Source organism: Microcaecilia unicolor, chromosome 1, assembly GCF_901765095.1.
Source record: "Microcaecilia unicolor chromosome 1, aMicUni1.1, whole genome shotgun sequence".
NCBI classification, from domain to species: Eukaryota; Metazoa; Chordata; class Amphibia; order Gymnophiona; family Siphonopidae; genus Microcaecilia; species Microcaecilia unicolor.
This window is the reverse complement of record NC_044031.1, coordinates 369509053-369536116: the sequence shown is the minus strand read 5'-3', so window position 1 is coordinate 369536116 and position 27064 is coordinate 369509053. Positions and strand designations below refer to the sequence as shown.

At 41.4% G+C, this 27064-nt stretch overlaps 1 protein-coding gene across 1 annotated transcript in view; it reads left to right on the top strand.

Moving 5' to 3' along the window:
* Positions 1-27064, top strand: part of CTNND2 (catenin delta 2) — a 1428722-nt gene that overhangs the window by 533500 nt on the left and 868158 nt on the right. The window contains exon 5 of the mRNA XM_030219657.1: positions 2017-2189. Coding sequence (XP_030075517.1) covers positions 2017-2189 — 173 coding nt within the window. The remainder of the gene's footprint in view (positions 1-2016; positions 2190-27064) is intronic.

The window sequence follows — 27064 nt, the reverse complement described above, 5'->3', positions numbered from 1 at the left end:
TCATGGAAGGCACACATAGCAAGTTGGATTTTAAGGATTCTCATGTCGAATGTGCATGAAATAGATGTACATATACTGGATCTCCAGTGTTCACAACTCTATTTCATGCATGTTCATTATGAATGTCCTGAAAACCTGACTTACTGGATGTGCCTTCCAAGAGAGGGATGGGAAGTCTTCCATAGCACAACAAAGGCCAGGTCTAATTGGAATTAGCAGCCGAAAGGAGCAGAGGAAAACTGCTGTATCAAAAAATAAACAGTCAGACTTAATATATTTTCAAGGATTAATGAAATGTTGCACTATTCGTGGCATGCATTTCCCTTGTCCCAATTCCCAATAATGCCCCCTGAAGCTTCAAAGGTGCTTTTCCAATAGTTGCACTATTAGTGAAATAAAATCTTATTTCAAAAGACATTAATCTTTCACCATGCTCAAGGCCGCTGCAGATGTATTCCTGGCTGTTTACATTGTCTTTTATACGTCTAAGATATGCTGTAATTAATCGCATTGATCTCAATTGGAGTCCAGTGCAAGTTGTATACTTTGTCCTAGCTTTAGAGCAGCAAACTACACGTCAGAAAACTTCCTGGCACTGGAGATCAAATTTTCTCTGTCCTATGACTTTCATTAATTTTACTGAATGTACAAACTCTACACTAGATCAGATTCACTTAAACCATTCAGGTTAACCCCAACCAAACAGTGAATCACAACGCTAACATTTTCAACTTATCTTCATGTTTTGCTTTATACAAAGGACAAAGACCTCATTAAAAACTTGTGGCACAATCTGCCATCCGAGCTTCCTCTGGAGACCCCACCGTGTTCTGAATCAGCGGGTAATTTCACCGCTGCAGTGCAAAAGGCAGACTTTCATTAACCTTGGTCAAACTTTTGTCTCCTTCTACTTCAGTTGACCTGACATTAACGTGGTAATCAATAGTAAAACATGGTAATTAAAAGCATTAACAATTCTCCACTCTGGAAACTTGCATGAAAAGTTCCACAGCCAGGCAGGCTGTAGGCCCATTCACCCCTGAAGTTCTGACACATGTATTTCTGAAATTCTTAACTGTAAAACACATTGGGGTCTTTTTTTTTTTTCTTTTTACCAAGACGCCCATGTTATCATTCCCATGCTATTACACTGCACGTAACACGGATGAAAAAAATTCCTGTACCCCCTGCAGAGGACAAAAAATGAAAGAGTAAATTGGAATTCAAAATGACTTCAAAGTGTTGTTTTATATATAATGTTTTAAATAGTTTTAATTAGAGTAAATATAGATTATTAGATAAAAGAATCATGACCTTTTTTCTAATTATCTATTATATATTCCAGCAGTACAGCGTAAATATAAGACCTGTTTTCTTTGTCTTATCCTTCATTACTTCCTTGAGGTGAAAGGAACTGAAAAACTGGTTTTTGAAGAGTCAAGCGAGATTGAGATGAGGATGGGAACCACATCTAAAAAAAGAAGGATGTGTTAGAGGCAACTGTTCTATGCTGCAAGAAAGCCTTTCAGCTTGTAACATAGTTACATAGTAGATGACGGCAGAAAAAGACCTGCACGGTCCATCCAGTCTGCCCAAGAAGATAAATTCATATGTGCTACTTTTTTATTTGTACTGTCCTCTGCAGTGCACAGACCCTATAAGTCTGGCCAGCCCTATCCCCGCCTCCCAACCACCAACCCCGCCTCCCAACCACCAGCTCTGGCACAGACCGTATAAGTCTGCCCAGCACTATCCCTGCCTCCCACCACCGGCTCTGGCACAGACCGTATAAGTCTACCCTCCTATGTGAACATGGGCTATCAATTTGAATAGACATAAAAAAATATGGCTACACACTGAGAGAAATGTCATTAAGTTTACATAGATTCCCTTATAGTCACAAAAAAGTCAGATGTTCAGGAATGATGTCACACCTTCTGTGATAATTAATAAATACTTGCTGTTTGTACTTTGCTGAGGCCTCACTGACTTGTTCCAAATTTCCTCTTGATACAGGACCCAGCCTTCTGTCCCAGAGTTCACTTCAGCTCAATTCCAAGCCCGAAGGATCTTTGCAGTACTCAGCTAGCTACCACAGTAACCAGACCCTTGCCCTGAGCGAATCAGCAGTACTGCAGTTTCCATCCCGCAGCAGCCAAGGCCGAACTGCTGTTCAGAGCTACAGTCAGGTATGTTCAGAGGTAAAGGTAAAGGCATTCCCCAGGGCCGCTAAGGGGGGAGGGGGGCAAACTTCCCCAGGGCCCTGTCTCCAAGGGGAACCACCCATCGCTGGCTTAGCTCAGATGGTCTCCCCTGCTCCTGTGTGTCAAAGCAGTACATGTTAACATGTTATTGTGTTAACTCTGCTTTCTGCTCTGCCGGCCACAGGTCCTTCTTCCTGTCTCGTCCTGTGTGAAGTACTTCCTGTTTGGGCGCAGCAGGAAGAAAGACCTGTGCAGCAGGGCAGAGCAGGAGGAGACAAGCAATTAAGTGGGGGAGGGGGGAGCGGGGCCGCATGCATGCATACAGGGGGTGTGTGCACAGGGGGTGTTGTCTCTCTGTGGCTCTGGCATTTCCCCGTGTGCACACAGGGAGTAAATGTATAACAGGGTGCTTATTCTATAAAGGCACATAGGTACCTACTTCCCTTTATAGAATACTTGCCTAACCAGGAATCTGCATATATCTAACAGGTGCAATCACTTTCCCCCAGATTCTATATAGCACGCCAATCATATTATGGATTTGCACGCGTAACTTAGTTAAGCCAATCAGCACTGATTGCCAATTAAGCAATTGATACTAATTGGCATTAATTAGAATTTATGAGCACAATAAGTGTATTCTGTAACCTGATGCGCTTAAATTCTAAGTCGCATTGTTGAAAAAGGGGGCCTGGAATGTGCAGGTCATGGGCATTTCTAAAATCTATGCACATTGTTATAGAATACACCCAGTCTGCGCCTAATTTAGGCCTCAGCATTTATACCAAGTTTTACTTGGGGTAGCTGCCCATGACTAAATTTAGTTGTGCGGACCAGTGCTCGGCATATTCTATAAACCATGCGAAAATTTGGGCGTATTCTATAAAATATGCCTACATTTAGGTGTACTTTATAGAATACGCCTAGGTGTATTTTTTTTGTCACCGATATTTTTTTAGGTGTGATATATAGCCCTTTATGTCAGCCTTAGAGCTGGTACAAATGTTAGGTGGAGAAATGCATGTAAGTGGGAGTTCCACCCATGTATATACGTACCCTCTTGCAGACACATGCTATGTAAATTAAGTGGGTATTTGCAGAAAAGCACTTGGGTGGAATTTTGGCATGTATGTGCATATATGCACACTCAGGACCAGATTCGGTAAATGGCGTATAAAATGTTCATGCGTCAGATTAAAGCGCATAGCGCTGTTCTATATAACGCACCTAAAGTTAGAAGCTGTGTAGAGAATAGCACATAGAACTGGGACACACACCTACATTTAGGCGTGGCCATTTACTCCACTGAAAACTTAGTGTAAATTCCTGCATCTAAATGTAGGCATGTTCCCCTGAATTATATCAGCGAAAGGAGTAGTGTGATCAGCAGGGCTGTTTCTGTGTCACACGCTGACCCTAATTTTGGATCACATCTTTATCGACTGTTACTCAGAAATCCTTATACCCTTCAGTGATCTTTTGTACAGACCCCTGATGTAGGATTCACAACAAAACACAGTGCTGTGTTGGGTCCTGAAGAATAAAGGTTTTATTTATCATATTCCTCATCCTGTTTCTTCACGTGAGAGCCCTGCTAATCACACTACTCCTTTTGCTGGTATCTGCTGACGTAGTGAAATATAGTCCTCTGCTTTTGCGGTGTCCCTCCATTGTTCCCCTAAATTCTATAACATGCATAAATTTGAGTAATGCCCCCGACACACCAACACTTCTTCCATGACCATGCCCCCCTTTCCAGCTACAAGCGTTAGAATTTACACACACCTCTTTTTATAATATGCCTAAAATGAAGCACGCGCAAACTCCAATTATTGCCAATTAGTGATAATTGTTCATCTGCCAAGTATCATCACTGGCTCATTACTCAATTGAGTAGCATGCATAAATTGGGCATGCACACAATTTAACACACACTTCTCGCTGCTTCTTTTATAGAATCTGGGATAATGTGGGTAAATCCTATTATTCTAAACATTTACATATATAGTGAGTGTGTAATTGTTATCACCTATGCTACAGAATTGCCACCATACTCTTTTCATAACACAGATTTTATCCTGATATCTCTTAGCTTTCCAGGTGTTGCACTCTTGCCTTTTCACTGCCGGAGGACATCTGTCCTATTTATGTAGTTGCATGATTTATCCATAAATACTACTAATTTTATATAGATTGAGCACTGCCAATCAACCCTCTCCTGGAGGCATGCCTAGCTAGTTGGGGTGTCAGGATTATCACATTAATATGCATATGTGAATACAAGAGGCCTTCATTATATGCACATTTTTCTCATGCATATTTATTGCGGCTATCATGAAAACTTGACTGGCTAGGTGCACTTCCAGAAGAAGGTGAGAAACACTGAACTAGAATGCAGAATGTAATAGACAATGGCATACTGTACGTAGTTTCTTCTCCAAATTTTCAAAAAGTTACATGACACTTTTCTCTTCAACCATGCCATTTTCATTAGTTTTCATAGATATGCTTATCAATTCAACTTTTTCACTAGAAGTTGCTGCATTTTTTTTTCTTTTAAGATTAAAGCAGTGTGGTTGCTCTATTTAATTTGGAAGCAATACCTTTCTATCAGACCGAATAGATATTTGACTAGCTTTCAAGTGCTCTGTATATTAGTGCAGTGCAAAATGAACTTGGAAAGAGCTTGCTGAAACTTACGTATTAGAGGTTGCATTACCATGGTGGTGCTTTGAAAGCTGTAAAGAGTTATAAAGTAAAAGGATGATATGTTACCAGAGGAATGAAGAAAATGACATATTTATAACTGCAAAGGACAAAGGGCTCTGTGCACCAACTGTTTTCTCCATGTACAAGCAGAATAAGACAGCCACACGTAGGTGACGTTGCTTGCTTGGGGGCGTTAGTCCGGACCTACTCTCTAGAGCCCAGAAAAGTCTGGATGTTTTGCCCCTAGAGTTAACTGCCATCAGAGCACCCGTGGGCCAGTCTGTTTTCCACTCCAGACGGATTCTGCCCCCTCTCTTGCTTTGCAATACCAGATGCCAAGAAAGCAAAAACGAAGGACAAGCCAAACACAAAGGATAAAGCGCCACACATTAACCACAAATCAGGGTTAAAAAAATGACCCTAATTTGAGAAAAACATGGTAATAGGTGAGGAAAGTGGTGCCTCTATTAAGTCCTTCTGCGTTTGATCATTTTAATTTCAAATGTTCTTAACTCCTTGGGTCCTTGGAGGAGTAGCCTAATTTTTAGCGCAGTGGGCTGAGAACTAGCAGAACTGGGTTCAATTCCCACTGTGGCTTATTGTGACCCTGGATAAGTCACTTAACCCTCCATTGCCCTAGGTGCCAAACTTAGATTGTGAGCCCAATAGGTACAGAGGAAGTACCTGTATATATTATGTAAACTGCTTTGGCTGTACTACAGAAATCTGGTATATCAAATGCATAACCCTTATATCCTGATTGTAAAGTTATTGATTTATTTTTATTTATATAACCTTATATCCCACAATTGTCCAAAAACAAATTTCAGTTCAATGTGGCTTATAATTTACAAGCTAGGGGTTACAATGTAGTGGTCTAATCTGGAAGTATGCTCCTGCCCTCCCACCCATAGGAGTGTTACATTGCTGTCATCATGCCTGGGAAGGTTTATTCCTGACTATTAATTCTGTCTTGTTTCAGCAGTGTAACAGCCCTTTTCACACTTTCTGCTTCTGATAATATATGTACTGCATTCAGAGGAGCAAGGATGCAATCCCATTAACCTTAATGTCTCTCCTTTTTAGATAAACTGTATGGTCTTGCAAAGTGGTAGCTTTACCATTAGGCCAAGTGAGCAGTTGCTTCAGGTGACAAATTTTTTGTGGCTGCAAAAAGTACCCTCAAATCACCCCAGTGGAAGCCAGCTTACTTCTGTCTGCTAGCATCAAAGCAAGGCAGACAGCAATGACAACAGCAACTTCTCCCCTGTAGACTCTCTTCTGCCCTCCAAGCTGCCACCACTTCATACAATAAAACAAACAATTAGCACAGGGCCTTTGAGACTCTTGCTGTACTTTTGGAAGGCCCTGCTGATTCTGCTCCCTTTGGATGCATACTTTTCTCATTAGAGGTGGTGGGACTGGTAGGGCCTTTGAAGAACGCAGGAGGCTCAAAGGTCCTGTGCTTATTGTTTATTTGCTTCCACAGACCATAGGAAATGCCGGCAGAAGTGGCAGGGAGGGAGAGAAGGAAGTCGGGAGATCCTAGACATAGTGGGAAAGGAGGCAAAGCTGGATATGAGTGGCATAGGGGGACAGAGGGAAGATGCTGGTTTTAGGGGGGATAAAGAGTAAGAGAGGGTGAGATGGGAGATAGGGAGAGTTGGGAAATGCTGGACATTGGGGATGGGGTGAGGAAAAGGGTGGAGCTACTGGACACCCTTCCACCTACAACTTCAAATACTGCAGTCACTCATTACTTATCGAGCCCTTATTTTCCAATCTCCCATTATTCCAGGGGACTTTAAAAACACCTAGATGATTCTGCTGCCCCTTTTACAGCTGATTTTATAGAAGATCTCTCATTACAGTCCCTTCTCATTCTGCAGGGCATGCATTAGATACTATTTCATCTCTTCTTCTCTTAGCAATTGTCCACCTACTACACTTCCTATACCTTGGAGTGATCAATATCTAATTCAGGTTTCTCTAGCAAACCAAATAACATATCAGCAATCCACTTTTTCTGGGGAAAAAGTTTTGTGATCTTTCAAAAATATCTTTTGATTCATTCTGTAATAATTTTACATTAATAACTAATTCACTTTACTCAGCCTTCAGATGACAAGTTGTTACTTTGGGGCAGTGAATTATCTAAGATTTATAACACCTTTACTCCCCTGTAATTGATCTCCACTCCTATGCTTGAACATCATAGGGAACCTTGGTTTGGTTCTAATCTTCAATTACTGGAGCACCAGGTTAGACATAGTGAGCATCTCTGGAGAAAGCACCATTCTGCTTCTTTCCATAATAAATATAAACTATTGGTGGCTTCCTATAAGTCTGCGATTCATGAAGCAAAAAATAAACATTATTCCGCTCAAATCAAGTGTGCACCAAATTCAGTGAAATTATTTCAGCTGTTAAAATCATTGACTGCAACTGGTACCCATTCTTCTGCAACTACTTCAGCCCAGGATTTTGCTAGATATTTTTTGAGTAAAATGTTATCTTTACAGACCTTACTGCAATCTACTTTGACATCATCTACTACAAATGATGACCATTTAACTCCTCAGGAATTATCAGGACATTACAGTTCCCTTTCTGTGTTTTAATCTTGCATCAACTGCTGCTTTCTGTATGACCCTTATTTCCATGAAGATTACTGCTTCCTCGATGGATCTAATCCCAATTTACCTCATTAAGTGGCCCCATGACGTATTACCATTTTGCTTATAACCTGGTCTTAACCAGTTTAGAGATTAGCCTAGTACCCAGTTAGTGAAAACAAGCATCTATCCCAGATTGAAAGATGCTAAAGGAAACATTTCTGTGGCTTCTAACTATCGAGCTATTGCTCAACTTCCCTTTCTTTCCAAACTAGCTTTAATGGATTGTATTAGAGCAATTGGGTGACTTTATTGAGAAGAACAACATCCTACATCCACACCAATGTGGATTCAGAAAGCTGAGACAGCTCTTTTAGTTATCACAACATTCATTCTTCACAGAATTAATTAAAATAAATCTACTTTTTTTTTTACTCTCCCTTGATTTGTCTGCCTTTGACATTGTATTACATTCTATATTGCTTACCAGATTGTGCGATATTGGTGTTACTGGAAATGCTTTAGCTTGGCTCAACTTTTATTTCCAGGATTGTCAAAATGTCATTTACTGGTAAGACAGGATGCCTGTACCATATTTGACAAATTGTGGAGTACTTCAGGGTTCCATTTTGGCCCCTTTACTTTCTAATATCTTTTTATCACCCCTTATGTTTATGCAGACAACATTGAAATCTTGATTAGACTCAACCCTTCTGATGCATCTCATTCATGCCATAAATACCAAAGTTTTAAAGACTGCAAACTGGTTTCAAACACATAAGTTAATCCTCAGCCCCAGGAAATCCTTATTTGTCCTATTTTTTTGGCATGTTCTCAAATTGATCTTGTATCACATGTTAAAATTCTTAGTGTACAATACAATACAATATGTACTTCTATTCCACAAAGTCCCACTTGAGTTCTATGGGGTTTACAGACATCAAGAAGCTGGGCAAATCCCAGGAAAGTACATTAGCATATTATCAATTAAAAGTACCTAACTACTCCAAAGTAAAAAAAAAAAGTCACCAGAATTTATGGATAGACCCAAAGAGATGAGTTTTGAGTGCCTTTCTTTCTGAATGAAAAATAATTAGAAATCTGCCAAACCATTATAGGAAGCAGATTCCACCAATCGGGAGTGATAGGAGAACATACCTTTAAATAAAATTGTATAAATCACTTTCTTTGGATTAGAAATTTGTAAAAATAGAGGCAGTGTATCACTTACGGCCAAATTTCTATATGTAAGATGAATCAAATGTACCAAATATACTAGAGAAAAACTATAAAGAGTAAGAAAAGTCATATTACACAACTTTTTAAAAAATTCAGGCCTTGACCAGAAGCTAATGAAGTTTCTTCAACAACGGACAAGCCGGTTCATACCTAGATGAGCTGTAAATAAAACATCCAGCTCTGCAGTGTTTGGAGTTTTTTAATCAAGCTCTCATTCAGTCCCTAATAGAATTGCAATAGTCAATGTGGGACAGAACGAGAGATTGAACTACTAATCTTTAAGTTTAAAAATCAAGACAAGATCTAATTCTTCTCAGCCTCCTCATAATATAAAAAAACATTAGTTGTCAACTGTTTGATATACGTCTCAAATGAAAGGCGTTCGTCAAATGTGATGCCAAGAATTTTAAGGGTTTTTTTTTTTGTTGGAATGAAATTCCTTTTATCATGAAAGTTATTTCTTTTTTTTTTCATATTTTTATTAAGGTTTTTCAAGTATAACACAAAACAAACAAAAAACAAACAAAAAAAAAGTAACAATAACCCATGGCAAAGTTAATAACAAAAATGAAAAGACAGAACAACATACCATGACAATACCCATAAAAGTTATTTCTAAGTGAAGTTTATATGGGTTACCCAAAACTAAAAAAATTTGGTTTTATCATTGTTCAGTTTCAGTTGGAAATGTGTTACCCAGTTAGTAAGAGTGTCAAACCCCTTCTCTATTTGCTGTGAAATAGATAGAACAGTATTTGTAAATGGAATAGTAATAGTTACATCATCAGCATAAATATATGTCTGTAGCCATTACATTAGTTAAGTAGCTAGTTGTGACATTAACAGGTTAAACAATATAGGCGATAAGGGTAATCTTTGTGGTACTCCATATTCAGGTACCTAAGAAAAGGAGAAATTATTAGCTTTTTTTACTTGATAAAGTCTACGTTTTAAAAATCCATGGAACCACTTCCACACAGTACCACCTACACCATAAAAGGCCAGCAATTTCAACAAAATCTCATGATCAACAAGATTGAATGCAGCTGGCATATTCAACTGCATGATAAAGACCCTGTGACCCAAATTTTTCCTTTCTTAGCTTCCAGTTGTAGTGAAGTTAACAACGACTCAGTGTTAAAATATTTCCTAAAGCCTGATGAAGAACCAAGAAGAATGTTATTAAATTCTAAATGCTCCATTAGCTGACTGGCAAACAACACTCTCTATAAGTTTTATAAGTAAGAGAATTGACGCAATAGGACGATAGTTGGTTACATCATTAGGGTTCAATTTTGGGTCCTTAGGAATAGGAGTATGATTTTTCCAGCTTCCCTTGGGAACAAAGAAAGGGTATGTTTCCTCAATAAAGGTACTAGAATAGTCTGTGAAGGGAAGTTGAAAGAATACAAGCATTTGTCAGCTGGTACTCTATCAAACTGACCAGTATTATGATCTAGAAATTCTGGTAGAGGAAACCTGTTGTTTCAATTGTAATCATAGCTAGGGGGATATGATTTTGTATACTGCCTTTTTGTGGTTACAAGCAAGGTGTTTTACATATTATATTCAGGTACTTATTTTGTATCTGGGGTAATGGAGGGTTGGGTGAGTTGCCCTGAGAACTGCAGTGGAATTTGAACCCAGTTCATCTGGTTCTCAGGCCACTGTAGTGGCCATTAGGCTATTCCACCCCTTCAAGAGTAACCTAATGGTCAAACACTGACTCTCCAATCTCAAATATCCTATGTTGTCAAACATTCTTTTTTTTCAAACTCAAACTGGCTTATTCTATTTGGAAACTCTTTGGTGAGAACATTCTCTGTGTTCTGATTCATTCTCATTGTTTCTGGGATTGATTACTGCAACTTTATATTACATGGACTCAGAGCAAAAGATATTGGAAATGCAGAAAAAATGCGGCACCCAGACTTATTTCAGGATTAAGAAAATTTCATCAAATTACTCCTCTTCAAAACGAACACTGGTTGCCACTTACACATCACATATAAAATTCTTCTTTTAGTTTGTAAAATTTATACCTCTGGCACTTCTCTTTCTCAATTACTTATTCCCTATTTTCCAACAAGAGCTTTACGTTCTTCTCAAAATCGTCTTGTGATCGCTTCCCATTGAACTGTTCACATAGAGAATGTTCAATTGAGAATTTGTAGTGTACTTGGCCCATCTCTTTTGGAATGCTCTTCCCCTTACCCTAAGTCTTGAATCTTCATTGGAAAAGTTAAAAGGTGCCCTGAAGACCTTTTTATTTCAGGACACATTTAATTCTTGATTTTTTTTTTTAATTTCCTTGGATTTGTAGTGTCATCTTGTGTGTATGTGTGTGTGTGTGTGGGGGGGGGGGGGGGGGGGGGGGAGTTGTAGAACCAGTACCTAACCTAACCTTTTTGATTCTTTTCCTCATCTCTCCTGACGTTTTCAAAAATAGTATATCTTTTTTTCTTTTAATCAGGATTTTACTCCTATTTTACAATTTGATATGTTGACTGCTCTGAAAGATTTCTCAAGGGTGGCAATCAAGTGTATAATGAACTTGGAAATTTGGAAACATACTTAGATAAGATTTTTTTTGACCATAGAATTAGTTCTGTCTCATCTGGACATAGAGAAGTTTTCTATATAGTTTCTAAAATGTCTTCATCTTTTAAGTTAACACCCAAAGTTTCACCTTGAGGGGCATAATCAAACGGCGCCGGCGAAATCGATCGCCGGCGATCTATTTTGGCGGCACCGCAACAGCTGGCAGGAACTGTATTATCGAAAAAGATGGACGGCCAACTTTTGTTTCGATAATACGGTTGGGGCCAGCCAAATGCCACAGATCGCCGGGTTTGAGATGGGCGACTTTGTTTTTCAGCGATAATGGAAACTGGAACCGGCCATCTCAAACCCGGCCAAATCCAAGGCATTTGGCCGTGGGAGGGGCCAGCATTCATAGTGCACTGGTACTTCTGGATGTTTAGATCTTGCTGATCAGTTATGTTATGACTTACTTGTTCAGGAGTACTGTATTTTGTGATACTGTTTTGAGAAATGTTCAAGAAAGACTTCATACAAATGAAAAAAGTCCCTGCCGTGCATTTTCCCTTGATGGCCGTCCCTGACGTGCACTTCCCTTAATAGCCATCTTCTCTCCGAAAGTTCAATTCTCTTAATGGCCGGCTTTCTCCCCAAACAGGGAAATCAAAACAGTTTTTGCTCACAGTTTTTTTCTTTTTTTGCAGTAACAGTGGGATTTGAACCAGCCACCTCTACATTACAAAACCAGTGATATAACCACTTGGCCACAGCTCCACTTACTTGGGTGCTCCTCCCTTTTGATTATACCCAGTGGTGTGCTGGTAAATTTTTAACAACAGGCTCTCTCCCCGGTCCACCTCGGCCCCCCCCCCGTCCACCTCGGCGCCCCCACATCCACCTCTACGCCCCCCCCCGTCCACCACTGCGCCCCCCCAACCACCTCTGCGCCCCCCCCCAAAAAAAATAATTGCAGAGCTGGCTATACCCGGGAAGGGGGGGGGGGGCGGCGGCGGCCAACACATTACTCTCTCCAGGAAGCCCCTTGCCTTCCTAAATGCTGGCTGTATTTTAAAAATTCATACCTTGGGGTGCGGCGTCCACAGTGAAGGCGAGCGGCGCTTCACACTGCCTTCGCATCTGTCTCAGCTCTGCCCCTGTTTCTGGAAGGGCGGGACCAGCAGCAGAGCTGAGACACTTGTGAAGGCAGTGTGAAGCGCCGCTCGCCTTCACTGTGGACGCCGCACCCCAAGGTATGAATTTTTAAAATACAGCCAGCACTTAGGAAAGCGAGGGGCTGCCAGAGGACAAGTCATGCTTGGAGGGCAGAGAGAAAGAGGGAGGGAGGCGCGGGGGCTGGCAACTATACAGATTTCCCTCGAGGGTGGGGCAATTACGAACCCTATGAACACTACATGGCTTCACTGCCACGCTGCCATGGAGTCAGCTTCAGAACGTTGGAGGTGCAAATTATTATATTAGAAGATAGTAAGAAATGGCCCTAGCAATGCCCTTATGTGGGTCTTTCCTGCTTGCTTAGGCCATGATTTGTCTGGTTCTGCTGTTTCCACTCTAGCAGCAGGAAATGTGTGTAAGAGGGGACAGGACCAGCAGAGCCTGACAAAGGGGCCTAGAGGGCTGGTTGGCAACCCTAACTATGGTGCTTTGAGCTGCACTCTTGCTGTCCTGCCCTAAGAGACTGGGGCATTTTTACAGATTGCAAAAAAGATACTAGTACGCCATACCAGTACATACTGCCTGAAAAAAGCCCTATACAAATCTATTTCATGGATATCCTGAGAACCAGACTGGGTGTGTCTTGAGGATTGGGTTGAGAGCTAGTGTTTAGGTCCTCAGTTGTCATGTCTTATGTATTTTGATGTAAACTCAGGTAAGGAAAATGACCTTGAAAGAAAAAAAAAGCTACAAAAGAACTTAGAAAAAATAGCGAAAGCTGAATGCATCAATTGTCTCATCTTTCAAGCAAGTGTGTAATTTGGCACACAAAATACCTGCAGCTGAAAATGCTTTTTTCAGATTCCATGCTGCTCTCTTGAATTGATTCAGAAAGTCCAAAGTTAATTGCAAGTCCAGCCCCCACTTCCAACAACCTTCAGAGGGACATTTCTGTTTAGACACAGTTTGTCAGATTGGACCTTGCTAGTGCTATTGTCCTACCAGCAGCAGGGTTCAATTTGATGAACCTCTCATGTTTTTCTACTAACCATTTATATGCAAGATGTAAGCAGCACAGTACAGACATGTATAAGAGTGATTCCTTGCTCTCTGCAACTTATAATCTAATGAAGTGACAAAGACAAGGCAAATACAAGGCTTCAGAAAATTAGTTGCAGAAGAGATGTCTGGGAGTTAGGTAAAGAATGGGGAAATCAGAGCAGAGGTCATTAAGTCGCCTATGTGGAGAGTGGGCTATGTGTCATTATAAATTTGTCCCAAATCAATTAAAGAGTGAAAACAGATTAAATAATCACTTCCACAAAATATATACATTTTCCAAATTAAAGCTGATTGTACTTCAACTCATCAATCTACAAATGGAGTGCAATAAAAACAAAATCTTGAAAGGGAAAAAGCCTCACCTCCCGCTCCTCCACCCTTACTTTTAATATATAAGGTAACAGGATATTTAGTGGGTTTAGATTTCTTCATAGGCATTAAAAAAAAGAAAAACCCCTTTCAGAATATATTGGTATAACTCCATTAGTCTTCAATTTAAAGGGACCAGAACATGTGACTTTTAAAGAACGGGGAAAGGGAAATGGGACTTGATATACCACCTTTCTGAGATTTTTGCAGCTACATTCAAAGCAGTTTACATATATCCAGGTACTTATTTTGTACCAGGGGCAATGGAGGGTTAAGTGACTTGCCCAGAGTCACAAGGAGCTGCAGTGGGAATTGAATTCACTTCCCCAGGATCAAAGTCCACTGCACTAACCACTAGGCTACTATACACAAAAGCAAACTTAACTCTGGTGAAAATGTGCTCTGCAGCTTATAAACATTCAGTCACATCAGCTGTGGCCAGAGTTTCACCCTAACCGCTGTATCAAGACGTGATGAAAAGAATACATGTCAGCGTTACAAAACAACCATTTCTCAGTGTCCTGTGAGAAATCGTAGCCAGAAGCAGGTGTAAATGTACATGCATGCAGGATACACAAGAATGTATTATGCAAATCGCAACTCCATCTTTGCACCATTCGCACCATCCAGAACCCACCTTTGAACATGCCTACATCTGAATCACATACAAATGTGTGTATTCTTGTCACTGCATGTACTTTATACATGAGATAATATTATAAATGACATTTTATAAATGTATGCTGGCATATATATGCACATGGCCTTTATAACAGTGCCCCCTACAAGCCTGTATATACAGAATACTGCTGATAGAATGGAGCATGGAAACTGGAATCTCCAAACAGACAATAATAGCATAGGAAAACTATTGAACAAGAAGGAGAGAAAATTCAGCTATACCCATGTAAGCAGCTTATGGATACAAACAAAATTATACTTTCAAATGTCTGTATACAAATACTTGGGGGAGTTAGAGTATATAGCACTAAATGATGAGGTAGATATAATAGACATCTCAGAGACCTGGTGGGAAGACAATCAATGGGACACTGTATTAACAGGGTACAAATTATATCACAGTGGTACAGTGCATCAAATTGGAGGGCGGTGGTGCTATACGTTAAAGAGGGAATTGAGACTAACAAAATAAAAATTCAGCAAGAAACAATAGTAAAGTGGAATCCTATGGATATAAATTCCATGTGTGAAAAGAGAGAGATTATTGGTAGCATTACACTACTATTTGCTAAGCCTAAATGTAAGCAGAAACTGGAAACATAGAAACATGACGGCAGATAAGGGCCACATGGCCCATCCATTCTGCTCATTCTCAGTAACCACTAACTCCTCCTTTTCCTAAGAGATCTCATGTGCCTGTCCCACGCTTTCTTAAATACTGACACAGTCCTTGTCTCCATAACCTCCACCCGGCCATTCCACACATCTACCACCTTTTCCATGGAACAGTATTTTCTTAGATTCTTCCTAAACCTATTTCCTCTTAACTTCATCCTATGACCTCTCATTCCTGAGTTTTCCTTCATTTGAAAAAGGTTCACCTCCTGTACATTAATGCCACTGAGGTATTAAACGTCTCTATCATATCCTCTTTCTCCTGCCTCTCTTCCGGTGTATACATGTTGAGGTTCATAAGCCCATCGCTATATGTTTTATGACAGAGACCGCTGACCAAATTTTTTAGTCACCCTCTGGACAGACTCCATCCTGTTTATATCTTCCTGTAGGTGCAGTCTCCAGAATTGCACACAGTACTCTCAATGGGGCCTCACCAGAGGCTTATACAAGGGTACTATCACCTCTTTTTTTCCTACTGGACATCCCTCTCCTTATGCACCTGAGCATCCTTCTGTCTTTGATCGTCACCTTTTCTACCTGTTTGGCCACCTTAAGATATCAGACACAATCACCCCCAAGTCCCGCTCTTCTCACTCCCTATATTGTACTGTTTCCTTGGATTTTTGTAACTCAAGAGCAGGACCCTGCAGTTCTTGGCATTAAATCTTATTTCTATATGTCACATAGAAACCGTTGTACATTTCTCACTTATCTCTATTTTTTTATTTTTTATAATGCTGTGAGCCCCACCCCAAACACATCATATTTGAAAAATATTAGAAGTGCTCAGTGAAATACATACTACTCAGGCGAGTCTACTGGAGTGGTAATATGTCTTATTTAGACATCATTGCACTTCTGCCCTCCCTTACCACCTATATCTTAAAGTACATTTAAATATGCATCGTTCTTATTAGGTGAACACTTAGCTGCAGGCAGGTGCAATCCGTTATCACGTTGTTAACCAATATCGCCCAGTAGTCACCTGAGGGCTTAGTGAATGTGTGCTTGTGAAGTTAAAACCATTTTTTCACTCATGCCGTCTTCCTGGCATGGCTTGTAAGCAGTAAATCTTCCAATCTCAGCACTGTCCTTCGTTCTCAACACCCATGGTGTTTCGCTATAGTAAGCGTCATCAGGAGAACCTAAACCTGTCTGGATTCTGATGCTGGTGTACTGCTGCTCCCTGTAAACATCAAAATAATCCACTAAAAACGGTAGTCCACTGATGCCTAATACTGCCTAAATTCTAATTTTTCAAGTATGCGCTAGTCATCATCTATACCAAAAAGCTTATACAAAAACACTGTGGCATACCTGGAGATGGTCCGCCTTCCACTCCCGCAGTCCAACCGTTACACCCACACCGGCACATGCGCGGTATTTCAAAGCGAAACAGCCCATGACGTACGCTCAGCTGTTATTCTAGTGCAATGCAGGTTTTCCCCATACATTAGGATGTGGAAGAGATTCATTGATGACATCTTCTTTGTGTGGGGTGGAGATAGCGCCAAGTTAATGGAGTTCTTTACATATATGAACAGCTGTGATCCCAATATAACTTTTGAATCTCGAGTGGGAGGCTCATCTATGGATTATTTGGATATCAATATATCGATTGAGAATGGGAAAGTCGATACTAAAGTGTATAGAAAACCCACTGACACCAATACCATCTTGCATTTCAATAGCTTTCACCCCAGGTCTGTTTAATCAGTTTTTAATCCAGTCAATCACTTTAGGTCCCATACCGAGGGCACACAGTTTATTTATCAGTCACCTGTGCAGAACATCAGAAACATTACATAAGTGTTGCCATATTGGGACAGACAAAGGTCTATCAAGCCCAGAATCCTGTTTCCAACAGTGGCCAATTCAGGTTGCAAGTACCTGGCAAGATCCCAAAACAGTACAATACATTGTATACTCCTTATCCTACAAATAAGCAGTGGATTTTCCCAAGTCCATCTTAATAATGGCTTATGGACTTTTCTTTTAGGAAGCTACCCAAACCTTTTTCAAACCCTGCTAATTACTTTTACCACATTCTCTGGCAATGAGTTTGAATTTAATTACATGTTCAGTGAAGAAATATTTTCTCTGATTTGTTTTAAATTTACTACTTTGTAGCTTCATTGCATGTCCCCCTAGTCCTAGTATTTTTGGAAAGAGTAAATAAGTGATTTACATCTAACCGTTCCACTCACTCATTATTTATAGACCTCTATCAAATCTCCCATCAGCCGTCTTTTCTCCAAGCTGAAGAGCCCTAGCCACTTTAGCCTTTCCTCATAAGGAAGTTGTCCCATCCTCTTTATCATTTTCGTCACCCTTTTCTGTATCTTTTCTAATTCGACTTTTTTGAGATGTGGTAACCCCATTTGTAAGCACCAGGTCTAGAAGAGTTCCATCCTGCGTTGGTTCCGTTACCCACTGCTGAAACAATTCTTCCTGTAAAGAATCCAAGATCCCTTTGCTTCTAGATGACCCCGCAGCAGGGACACCCAAATTAACGTCTTGCATATTAAAATCACCTATCAGTAATATTTCCCCTTTCCTAGGTATCTTGTAAATGTTTTCAATCAAGTCTCTGTCCATTTCTTCTGACTGTGAAGGTGACCTATATATTACACAAATGTAAATACATTTTCCTTTCTCTCTTACCAGTTTAACCCACAGTGCTTTCTCCTTAACTCATATGTCCTGCAATTCTGTCACTTTAATATTATTCTAACATAATAATGGCAGAAATTGCGCAAACAATAATGAACTGTTCCACAAAATTTAGTGAAACTAAAAATAAAAAATAGTGGAAATCATGCACACCAAAATAATTACTAAATCCAGTGACAGTAAGTACTATTCTTCCAACCAAAAAAAAAAAATGCTTTTGAGATTTTTTAAATATACTATTTTTCACTTAAAAAGGAGGGAAAAGCATTAGCAGTTGAAGATAATTGCCATCGACTGGGTACAACCCACTTGATTTTCAAAAGTTAAAAACTTCCAAAAATTATTGTTTCAGTTTTGCTCATTCAGTTTAATTTCTTTCACTTGTACAGTTTCACCATTTTAAGACAATATAAATATCTTCTTTACCATATGTGATTTTCACAATGAATTCATTCACTGTTCAAAATATTTCCTTTTACCTGCCATATAACATCACCCAGCATATATAAAAGAAGCACTTAACTTAAACTTCCATTCCTCATAATCCCAACGGTGGCATGTTTTACGGAAACACGTTTCTTCAGGTGGATATTGCTTGTTTTACATGTAGTGCACAATCATTCATCCTACGTATCAGGTGACTCAACGGCAAGAAGAGACAAGGCCTTTTTCCACCTCGAGCGAACTTGTCCATCTACAGATTCCCTCCTTACCTCCTGAAAGGCCCAGAGTACTTAGGCCCAACTAGAAAAACCTAGAGCTATCACTCCAAGCACAGAATAAGCCTCCCCCGACAGGCCTTACCAGCTTCCGCAGAACAGCCCTGCTCACCACCGCCTCTACACCCTCCAACTGTTTTCCCCATGTCAAACAATAATACCACCAGACAACAAAGAACCTACAACACCTCATAGACATACCAGTGCATCAGTAGCCATCCGATAACTCAGACAACAATGGATAACAAATCTGAAGTAAAACACTCACTCTTTACACACCCTCTTTACACACCCTCGATAGCGAAAAGATAAAGCTGCTTACACAGTTCATCGGCGCAACCAGGAAAGACTCAGGAAGCATCTCACATTATAATAAATGGCCTTACAGTGGTGGGTTGGCCAGGACACAGCAAAGTAGATGCTACATCTTAGCACACTCCTTCATATCATTTACATCCTACACCCAGCGCGGACTCTTGCACAGTGCCCAAAACAGTATCTGAACTGAATTAAATACTCATCCACAAATCCCCCCACCTTCGAAATATATTAGCACCGCAAGACGTTTCTGTTGGAGCAGCGAATCCTGGTGATTCCTCTGGACTGATGTTTCCATTGCTTTTTTTTACCACTTTTCCTGTGAAGACAGCATTGGTGAACTGGTCCTTACTCCATTTCTACTTGCATCAGTGTAGCAGCTTTAAGTGATTCTGTTGCTGTTTCCACATTCCTTTTCCCCTGGGCACTGGCTATGCTAACCGGTCACCATCTCTCCTCACATAAATGATGCAGTGGCCCAAGCAGCAAGTTCCAAAGACAAGGCTACTTCTACTAGGCTAGATACTTCAACAAGGCCTACAATGAGGACTTATAACCTCACTAAGTCCACTCAACTATGAACGCACACCTCCTATAATTACCCTAACAACTCTCTTCCCTCACCCCTTCCTTAATCGCTACACATTACTAACTGTATCCGATATCCTGTTATGACAATGTTATCAAATCTATGTAAGCCACATTGAGCCTGCAAATAGGTGGGGGAATGTGGGATACAAATGCAATAAATAATAATAAATAAATAATAATACCAGCACAGTTTATTTCCAAAACGTGCCGCCTCCTACCGCTGTCAGTCATAGGTATGATAGCCAACTGTCTGATCTGGAAGCTGTGCCAGCAGGTACTACTTTTAGTAGAGCAATTAGGTCTCTGCCATTCTTTAAAAGAGCAGAACCCTAAGTCCTCTATGCCAGGCTTTGACCAGTTTTTGAAAATGAAAATAATATGAGGGTTATAGAAGTAAGTGAACAACTTGCCACGCAGCCATTTCCTGGGGGAGCCCTTATCGCTACCCATTTAGGAAGTAGTAAGGGCTCCTGTGCTAGAAAATGCATTTTCTAGTGCCGGAGTTGGCATACAGCAGAGGCTGAGGCCGAGACCACCGCCAGGTTCCTCTGGTAGCCCGGCGGTAGGCACGATTTGCTGTGTGCCAATGCAGCAGTAGCCCTACCGCTCTTTAGTAAAAGGGCCCCTTTGTCTGATTAGTTACCTGGTTAACAAACTGAATATTGCTGCTAACCGGGTAACTCCAAGCTTTGTCTCAGCTCTGCCCAATAGCTTTCGGGTGGTCATTGGTAATTTTCACCAGCATTATCTGGATAATGCTGCTGAAAATGACTGATTTGGCTCTGGTCAGCACTGTTTATCCTGGTAGCAGCACCTATGACTCGGATGAATAGCTGTCACTCGGGTGGTGGGTGAGCCCTTAGGTCATCTGTCGGGTTCCCAACCCGGAAGCCAGGAGGCCCAGGCAGACAGCAGGTGAGTCACTCTGGGTAGGTAAGCTGATGGTCCAGAAGGAGACATCAGGTGCAGGACTAGCAGAACTGGGACCTGGCAAGGCATACAAATGTCGAGGCAGGTAAGAGACTGAAACCAGAGGCAGGAACTGGAGACAGGACGGACTTGGCATGGACTTGGAGACAGGCACTGGAGATAAGAAGGACTTGGCAGGAACTTGGAGACAAGGTGGACTTTGTAACTCACATCTAGGCAGCGCTGGCTGATGTTTCAAAGGCAGAGAGGAGAGGGCTGACCATCTTGAATAGCCCCGATAGTGATGTCACCAGGAAGCACCCCGAGGAAATGGCCCCTAGAAAATGAACATAAAGGCGTGCATCTAGGGAAACCGGCCAACCCAATGGTATGCCATGGCGTGGGAACCCACCTGCACACCGGAGCTGCTGCAGGGCTCACGGCAAGGAGGACCCAACTGCGCCCCGGAGCAGTCACGTGAGCAGCCTGTGGTCCCCATCGGGGGTAGGTAGGGGGTTGGATCACAATGATAGCCTCAAGGCCACCAATAGGACCAAGAGATCAGTTTGAGTTACGCTGCCTTCCTGAGTGCCCAGTGATTTTAGACTCATGCCTCTATCTCCACCTCCCAAAGTCGCTTAGGCACTATGGTTTTGCCTGGCATAACCGGCACAGTGGTCAGAATCTTGACAGGGTCCAAGACATGCTGGAGCAGAAGTCTCTTCGGTTGCCTCTAAGGATCAAGGAAGGACATCACCTTGACATTCTTTTCCACAGGCCGAAAAACCACCTGAAAATCGAATCTGAAGAAGAACAAGGCCTACCGTGCTTGTTCGGGATTAAGTCAGTCAGCTTCTTGGAGATACAACAGATTTTTATGATCCGTTGTCACAGTGAATGGATATTTGGCTCCTTCGAGCAGGTTATACCATTCCTCAAGGGATAGGATAAAGGTGAAAAGGAAAAAGACTCAGAAGTAACCTGAAGAAATGCTTCTTCATAGAAATGGTGGGGAATTCATGGAACAGCCTCCCAATGGAAGTGGTGGTGATGAAAACAGTACAGCTCAACCCCTTTATAACATGATCCGATACAACACAAATTCACTTATAACACGATGCAAGCATGGCTCCCGATTTGATTAACAGGAGATGCCGATAGGATCAAATCTTGCAGCAACAAGTTGAACTTCTGAAAGACACTGATACTGTGAATAATCACGAGTAAGAATTCAGTCAATGCATTTTTAAAAGAAGCTAAACCTAAAAGAAATTTTTCACATTTCCAAATGTTGAAGAAACCTAACTGGTGCAAGTATATTATACACTTCTGAAGGCCTCACAGAAAATTAAACTGACGATGCAGAAAGACTGGTGGAAGTGTTCGCTGATAGGAAAGTAGGGCTACATGACCAATCTGGAGATAATTGAAAACATTACTGGCGAAAATTATGATTTGGATGCAACCGAAGAAGATGAATATGAGGAACTACAGCCACTCCCTAAGATCACAGAGGCGCTTGCAAGTTTGCAAACAGGACTTAAATATCACGTCCCTCACCTGATTCAGGAAGCCGCTAGAGTCCTGCAGCATGCCATGCATAAGAGTCTCTTGTGAGTTTATTTCCTGGTTGCTGTACTTCCCTTTTATAACCCTAGATGGGGCGCTGACAGATGACCTCACTTCCTGGCTAGGGATATATAAGGAAGTGCTCTACACTCCTCCAGTGGTTCAGCAACAGTGTTTGTTGCCTGGCCATTCCCTGCTTCCAGTCCTGCTTGTTCCTTCTTCCAGTCCTGTTGGCCCTGCTTACTCCAGCCCTGTATGTTCATGCTTCCAGCCCTGCTTGTTCCAGCTATTCCCTGGCGTTGAATTTGTCAGGCCAGCCCCCAAGGGCTCTTTTCAGAGCCATCCTCTAGACTGCTCTGGTCTTGTTCCAGCCAGTCTGCTAGGCTCTGCCTAGTCCTACGCTACACTTGCATCATTTACATTAGCCAAGTATACGGCCACTGTTTTTCATCGCATCTGTAAGACGGAAGATAATCAAAGGTTTTTACAGCCGGATCCTTGCAATAAATTTTCCCCATTGTGAAGCCCTACATTACAACATCAAGATTCATCAAGACCCCTGAGGCAGGCCTTCGGGCTGAAACACGGCCGTGTTGGGTCATTTTAAGTATCTTCAATAAAGACTTCTTTGTTTTCCTCCTTGGATTCACCTCACTGTTTTCTTTTACTTTGAATAACATGAAGAACATACCATATAAAAATGGGTTACTGATATAGCAGAGATACATCTGGAGATTTTCTAGAGGATGTAAATGGGTGGGGGAGGGAGGTTGACCTCTTGATACTGTGCAGTGAGAGCCTATTCTGTAACCAAATCTGGGCCCCTGGATTCCAGTATAGAGTTCTGTCATTACCCAGCAGTGGCATGCCTACCTGTACACTGTCGCAGTTACACCAGCCATAGAACTGGCATAACTGTTGTGTAAATGCGGCAAGGGTGTGCATAATTAACAATATTATGTAAGTTATGAGCATAATTTGCAGCCCTGCCCATACCCCTCCAATTCGAATGCCCCTTTTCATATAAATGCGATGCCACTTAAACATGCTGCTACAAAGTAACACTTAGGGACTCATTTACAAAGCACTTAGACTTACAAATTTCCATGGCCCTGATATTCAGACCACTGGAGATAACCCTGCTCTCTCCTGCGGTCAGTGCTGAACCCGGATATTCAATGCCGGGCCATTTCCAGTGACCAGCATTGAATATCTGGTTGAAATTTGGCTATTTCCAACTTAACCAGCCAAGCCAATTTTCAGTTGGAGCTGGCCAAAGTTATTCCACCTATTACCAGATTTAGCTGGCTCTGCGGTGAAAATCGCTGGATAGCCGGCTATATAATGCGATATAACCGGCTATCTTTAAGCTGCTATCCAGCGATATCCAGCTAAATATCGCCGGATAGCCGTTAAGTGCCATTTCGGAGGACAAACCATTTTAAATATTGGGTGGCGTAGGTTACTTTGAAAATACATCTCCCTGCTGCTACTTGCATGTGCAAATGTACATTTACCTGCGAATGGGCTAGTGTTCTGTACATTTTGTGCTAGAATCAGAATATGGTACTAAAAAATCGGCGCTGAACAGTATTCTGTAAAGGCTACTCCAAGATGGACACCCTTCATAGAATAACACGTAGTGCCAGAATCCGTGCCAACATTTGGATGCGAGGATTTGCACCAACTGAAATCCTCGCACCTAAACTAGGTGCACATCTGCCGTATTCTAGAACACTATGCGCAAATTCTAGGAACACCCCTGAGCCACCCATGCCCCTCCCATGGCCATGCCCTCTTTTTGGATCCACACTTAAAAATTTACATGTCCATTTTTATAGAATGCTGACTACGAAGATGTGTGCATAAATTTCCAATTGTTGCCAGTGAGCACCAATAATTGATAGCACCCAATTAGCACTAATCGGCTCACTATTCAATTAAATTGTGTGCACAATTTTGAGCACTATATATAGAATTTACCCATTTATGTGTTCCAGTGGCACATAAATATGGGTGCCCAGTTATGGAACTGCCCATATAATGTAGTTCGGAATGAGCTAGAATGGTATCCACTCTGATGCTGTCCATGAATTCTAAAATTGTTTGCATCTTTCACTGCTGTACTGTATGCAGCAGTATGTCCATTCTTTTGGTGCATTGTATATCGTGCTTGTCAATAACATTCACCAATTGATGTGCTGACCATTCCATTTTCTTCTGATGGATATGTCTCACCTGTGTCAGCATAAACAGCAGAAGTCAGACTTGCTGATAATGAAATTTGGATTTTAGATTTTCAGCTCTGACTTGGATAGGTGGAGGTAAAGGTCCTTTATTTCTGCATACCCAAGTAGACTTAAGACAGCAGCCACACTGTTTTATTTAACTCTGCTTTGAAAAGTCACGTGTCTTTCATAAGTATGTGTAATGGGCTCAGTTCATTACAGGTTTCGTCTGTAGATAAACAGGACAAAGTCCTTTGTGAATAGAGCTTAATAGCAGAGACTGACGTGAAATGGCAATGGTATTGGCAGATAGAAAATACATGCCTTGAAAGAAACTATAGTGGCTTTTTTTCTAGCAAATGGGAAGAAGCAACTTTGAACCTCATCTCAAAAGAATTACAACAGGCTTGTGAATATTATAAATGCAAATTCAGTAAGTACTGAAACATCAGTTTTTAAGGATGTACAAATACCAAAAAAACAGGTCTCACCCTAGCCTGTGCTATGGAGAAACATGTCTCTGGGATGCCTGCATTGAAACTACTATTGACACTGTCAAGATGGCGACTTCACATTTGCAGAATGATATGGCAGCAGCTATTCTAATCACGAAGAAGAGGGAATCCAAAAGCGCACAAGCAGAAGCGAGTAGCCAAAGAAGCATGAAGAGCCTTCAAGAGTGGGGGCGTCACGGTCCGTGTCCTGCAGCATGCCATGCCTAAGAGTCTAGAGCATTTACTTCCTTGTTGCTTAGGCACGGAGTGGCTTCTTGAACCAGACCCTTGACGCAGGTGCTTTTTGCCGATATACGGACCGTGTCGGGTCTGATTAATAAAGTATAGTTGTGATGCTCCTTGTGCTTCTTTGGCTATTAGCAGCTATTCTGATGTCAGATAAAAGTAGGACCAATCCCTCCAAGCTACAATAGGCAGTAGGTGCAGCAGCCATGTACTGATCTATGTATACAGGGAGGGTAATTTTATATAGAGCACTTAGGCTCTGATGGCACACATGCATCTGTGTGCCTTTCATAAAAGTTGCTTCCCTGAAAGCTGCCACACAGGGTTACAGCTGCCCTGAAGAAGGTGTAACTTCATGCATGTATGTGCCAGTAAAGAATCAGTAGTTCTATACATATTTTATAAGAGACATACACTGCCCATTCTTCTCCTCCAGGAACATCTGCATGTATATTGCATAAAAACAAGTGCTGTGTTTCCTAGTGCCTTCTTTTATGCAATGTATTTATACAAGAAAGAAAGGTCACTTTAGGGAAATGAGATGTTTGCATTGAACTAGTTTTCCTGATAAATTTAAGTGTGTGATAAGTGACTTAACACAGACATTTGCCAATACCATGGTTAATGAAGGGTCAGTTCATGAAAAAAAGAACCATCCTGGTCTCAAAGTTCTTTTACTGGCAAATTTATTTAAAAAGTAACTTTTATCCAACAAACAACTGTATCCTCATTCCCCCCCCTCCAAGCCCACCTCCCCGCTCCCCTCGTTTTCTATTTCTGTTGATGGTTCTCTCATTCTCCCTGTCTCTTCAGCTCGTAACCTTGGCGTCATCTTTGACTCCTCTCTCTCCTTCTCTACTCATATCCAGCAGATCACCAAGACCTGTCGTTTCTTTCTTTACAACATCTGTAAAATCCGTCCCTTTCTTTCTGAACACTCTACCAGAGCCCTCATCCACACCCTTGTCACCTCTCGTTTAGACTACTGCAATCTGCTTCTTGCTGGCCTCCCACTTAGTCACCTCTCCCCTCTCCAGTCGGTTCAAAACTCTGCTGCCCGTCTCGTCTTCCGCCAGGGTCGCTTTACTCATACTACCCCTCTCCTCAGGTCGCTTCACTAGCTCCCTATCCATTTTCGCATCCTGTTTAAACTTCTTCTACCAACCTATAAATGTATTCACTCTTCTGCTCCCCAGTATCTCTCCACACTCGTCCTTCCCTACTCCCCTTCCCGTGTGCTCCGATCCATGGATAAATCCTTCTTATCTGTTCCCTTCTCCACTACTGCCAACTCCAGACTTTGCTCCTTCTGTCTCGCTGCACCCTACGCCTGGAATAAACTGCCTGAGCCCCTACGTCTTGCCCCATCCTTGGCCACCTTTAAATCTAGACTGAAAGCCCACCTCTTTAACATTGCTTTTGACTCGTAACCACTTGTAACCTCTCGCTTCTACCTACCCTCCTCTCCTCTTTCCTTTACACATTAATTGATTTGCTTGCTTGAAATTCCTGTGCGGGAAGGGAGGGAGGGGCAGGGGAAAGGAGAGAAAGGGGGAGAGGATGGGAGAAAGGGGAGGGAAGGGGAAGAACAAGGGAGGGTGGGGGGTTGGTTTCACTGAGTATTCTAATGTTAGAAAATACAGATGTTTGTATTGTATCTTGCTGGTTGATCTTTTGAATAAACAAGATTTAAACATTATTATTATTTTTTGTCTATTAGATTGTAAGCTCTTTGAGCAGGGACTGTCTTTCTTCTATGTTTGTGCAGTGCTGCGTACGCTTTGTAGCGCTATATAAATGCTAAATAGTAGTAGAAATGTTTAAATAAATAAATAAAAATAAATAAAGTGATGTCACAGAGGGGCCATTTTTACTAAAGGGTGTTAACCCTCAACGCATGCTTAGTGCATGAAAAACAGGTTAACACAATGCATTAAAGCATTTTGCGGTATTTTGTCTGTGTGCACTAAGGGCGTCTTTTACAAAGCCGCGCTAGCAATTCCTGCGCGACAAATGAAAGGAAGCCCATAGGAATTGAATGGGCTT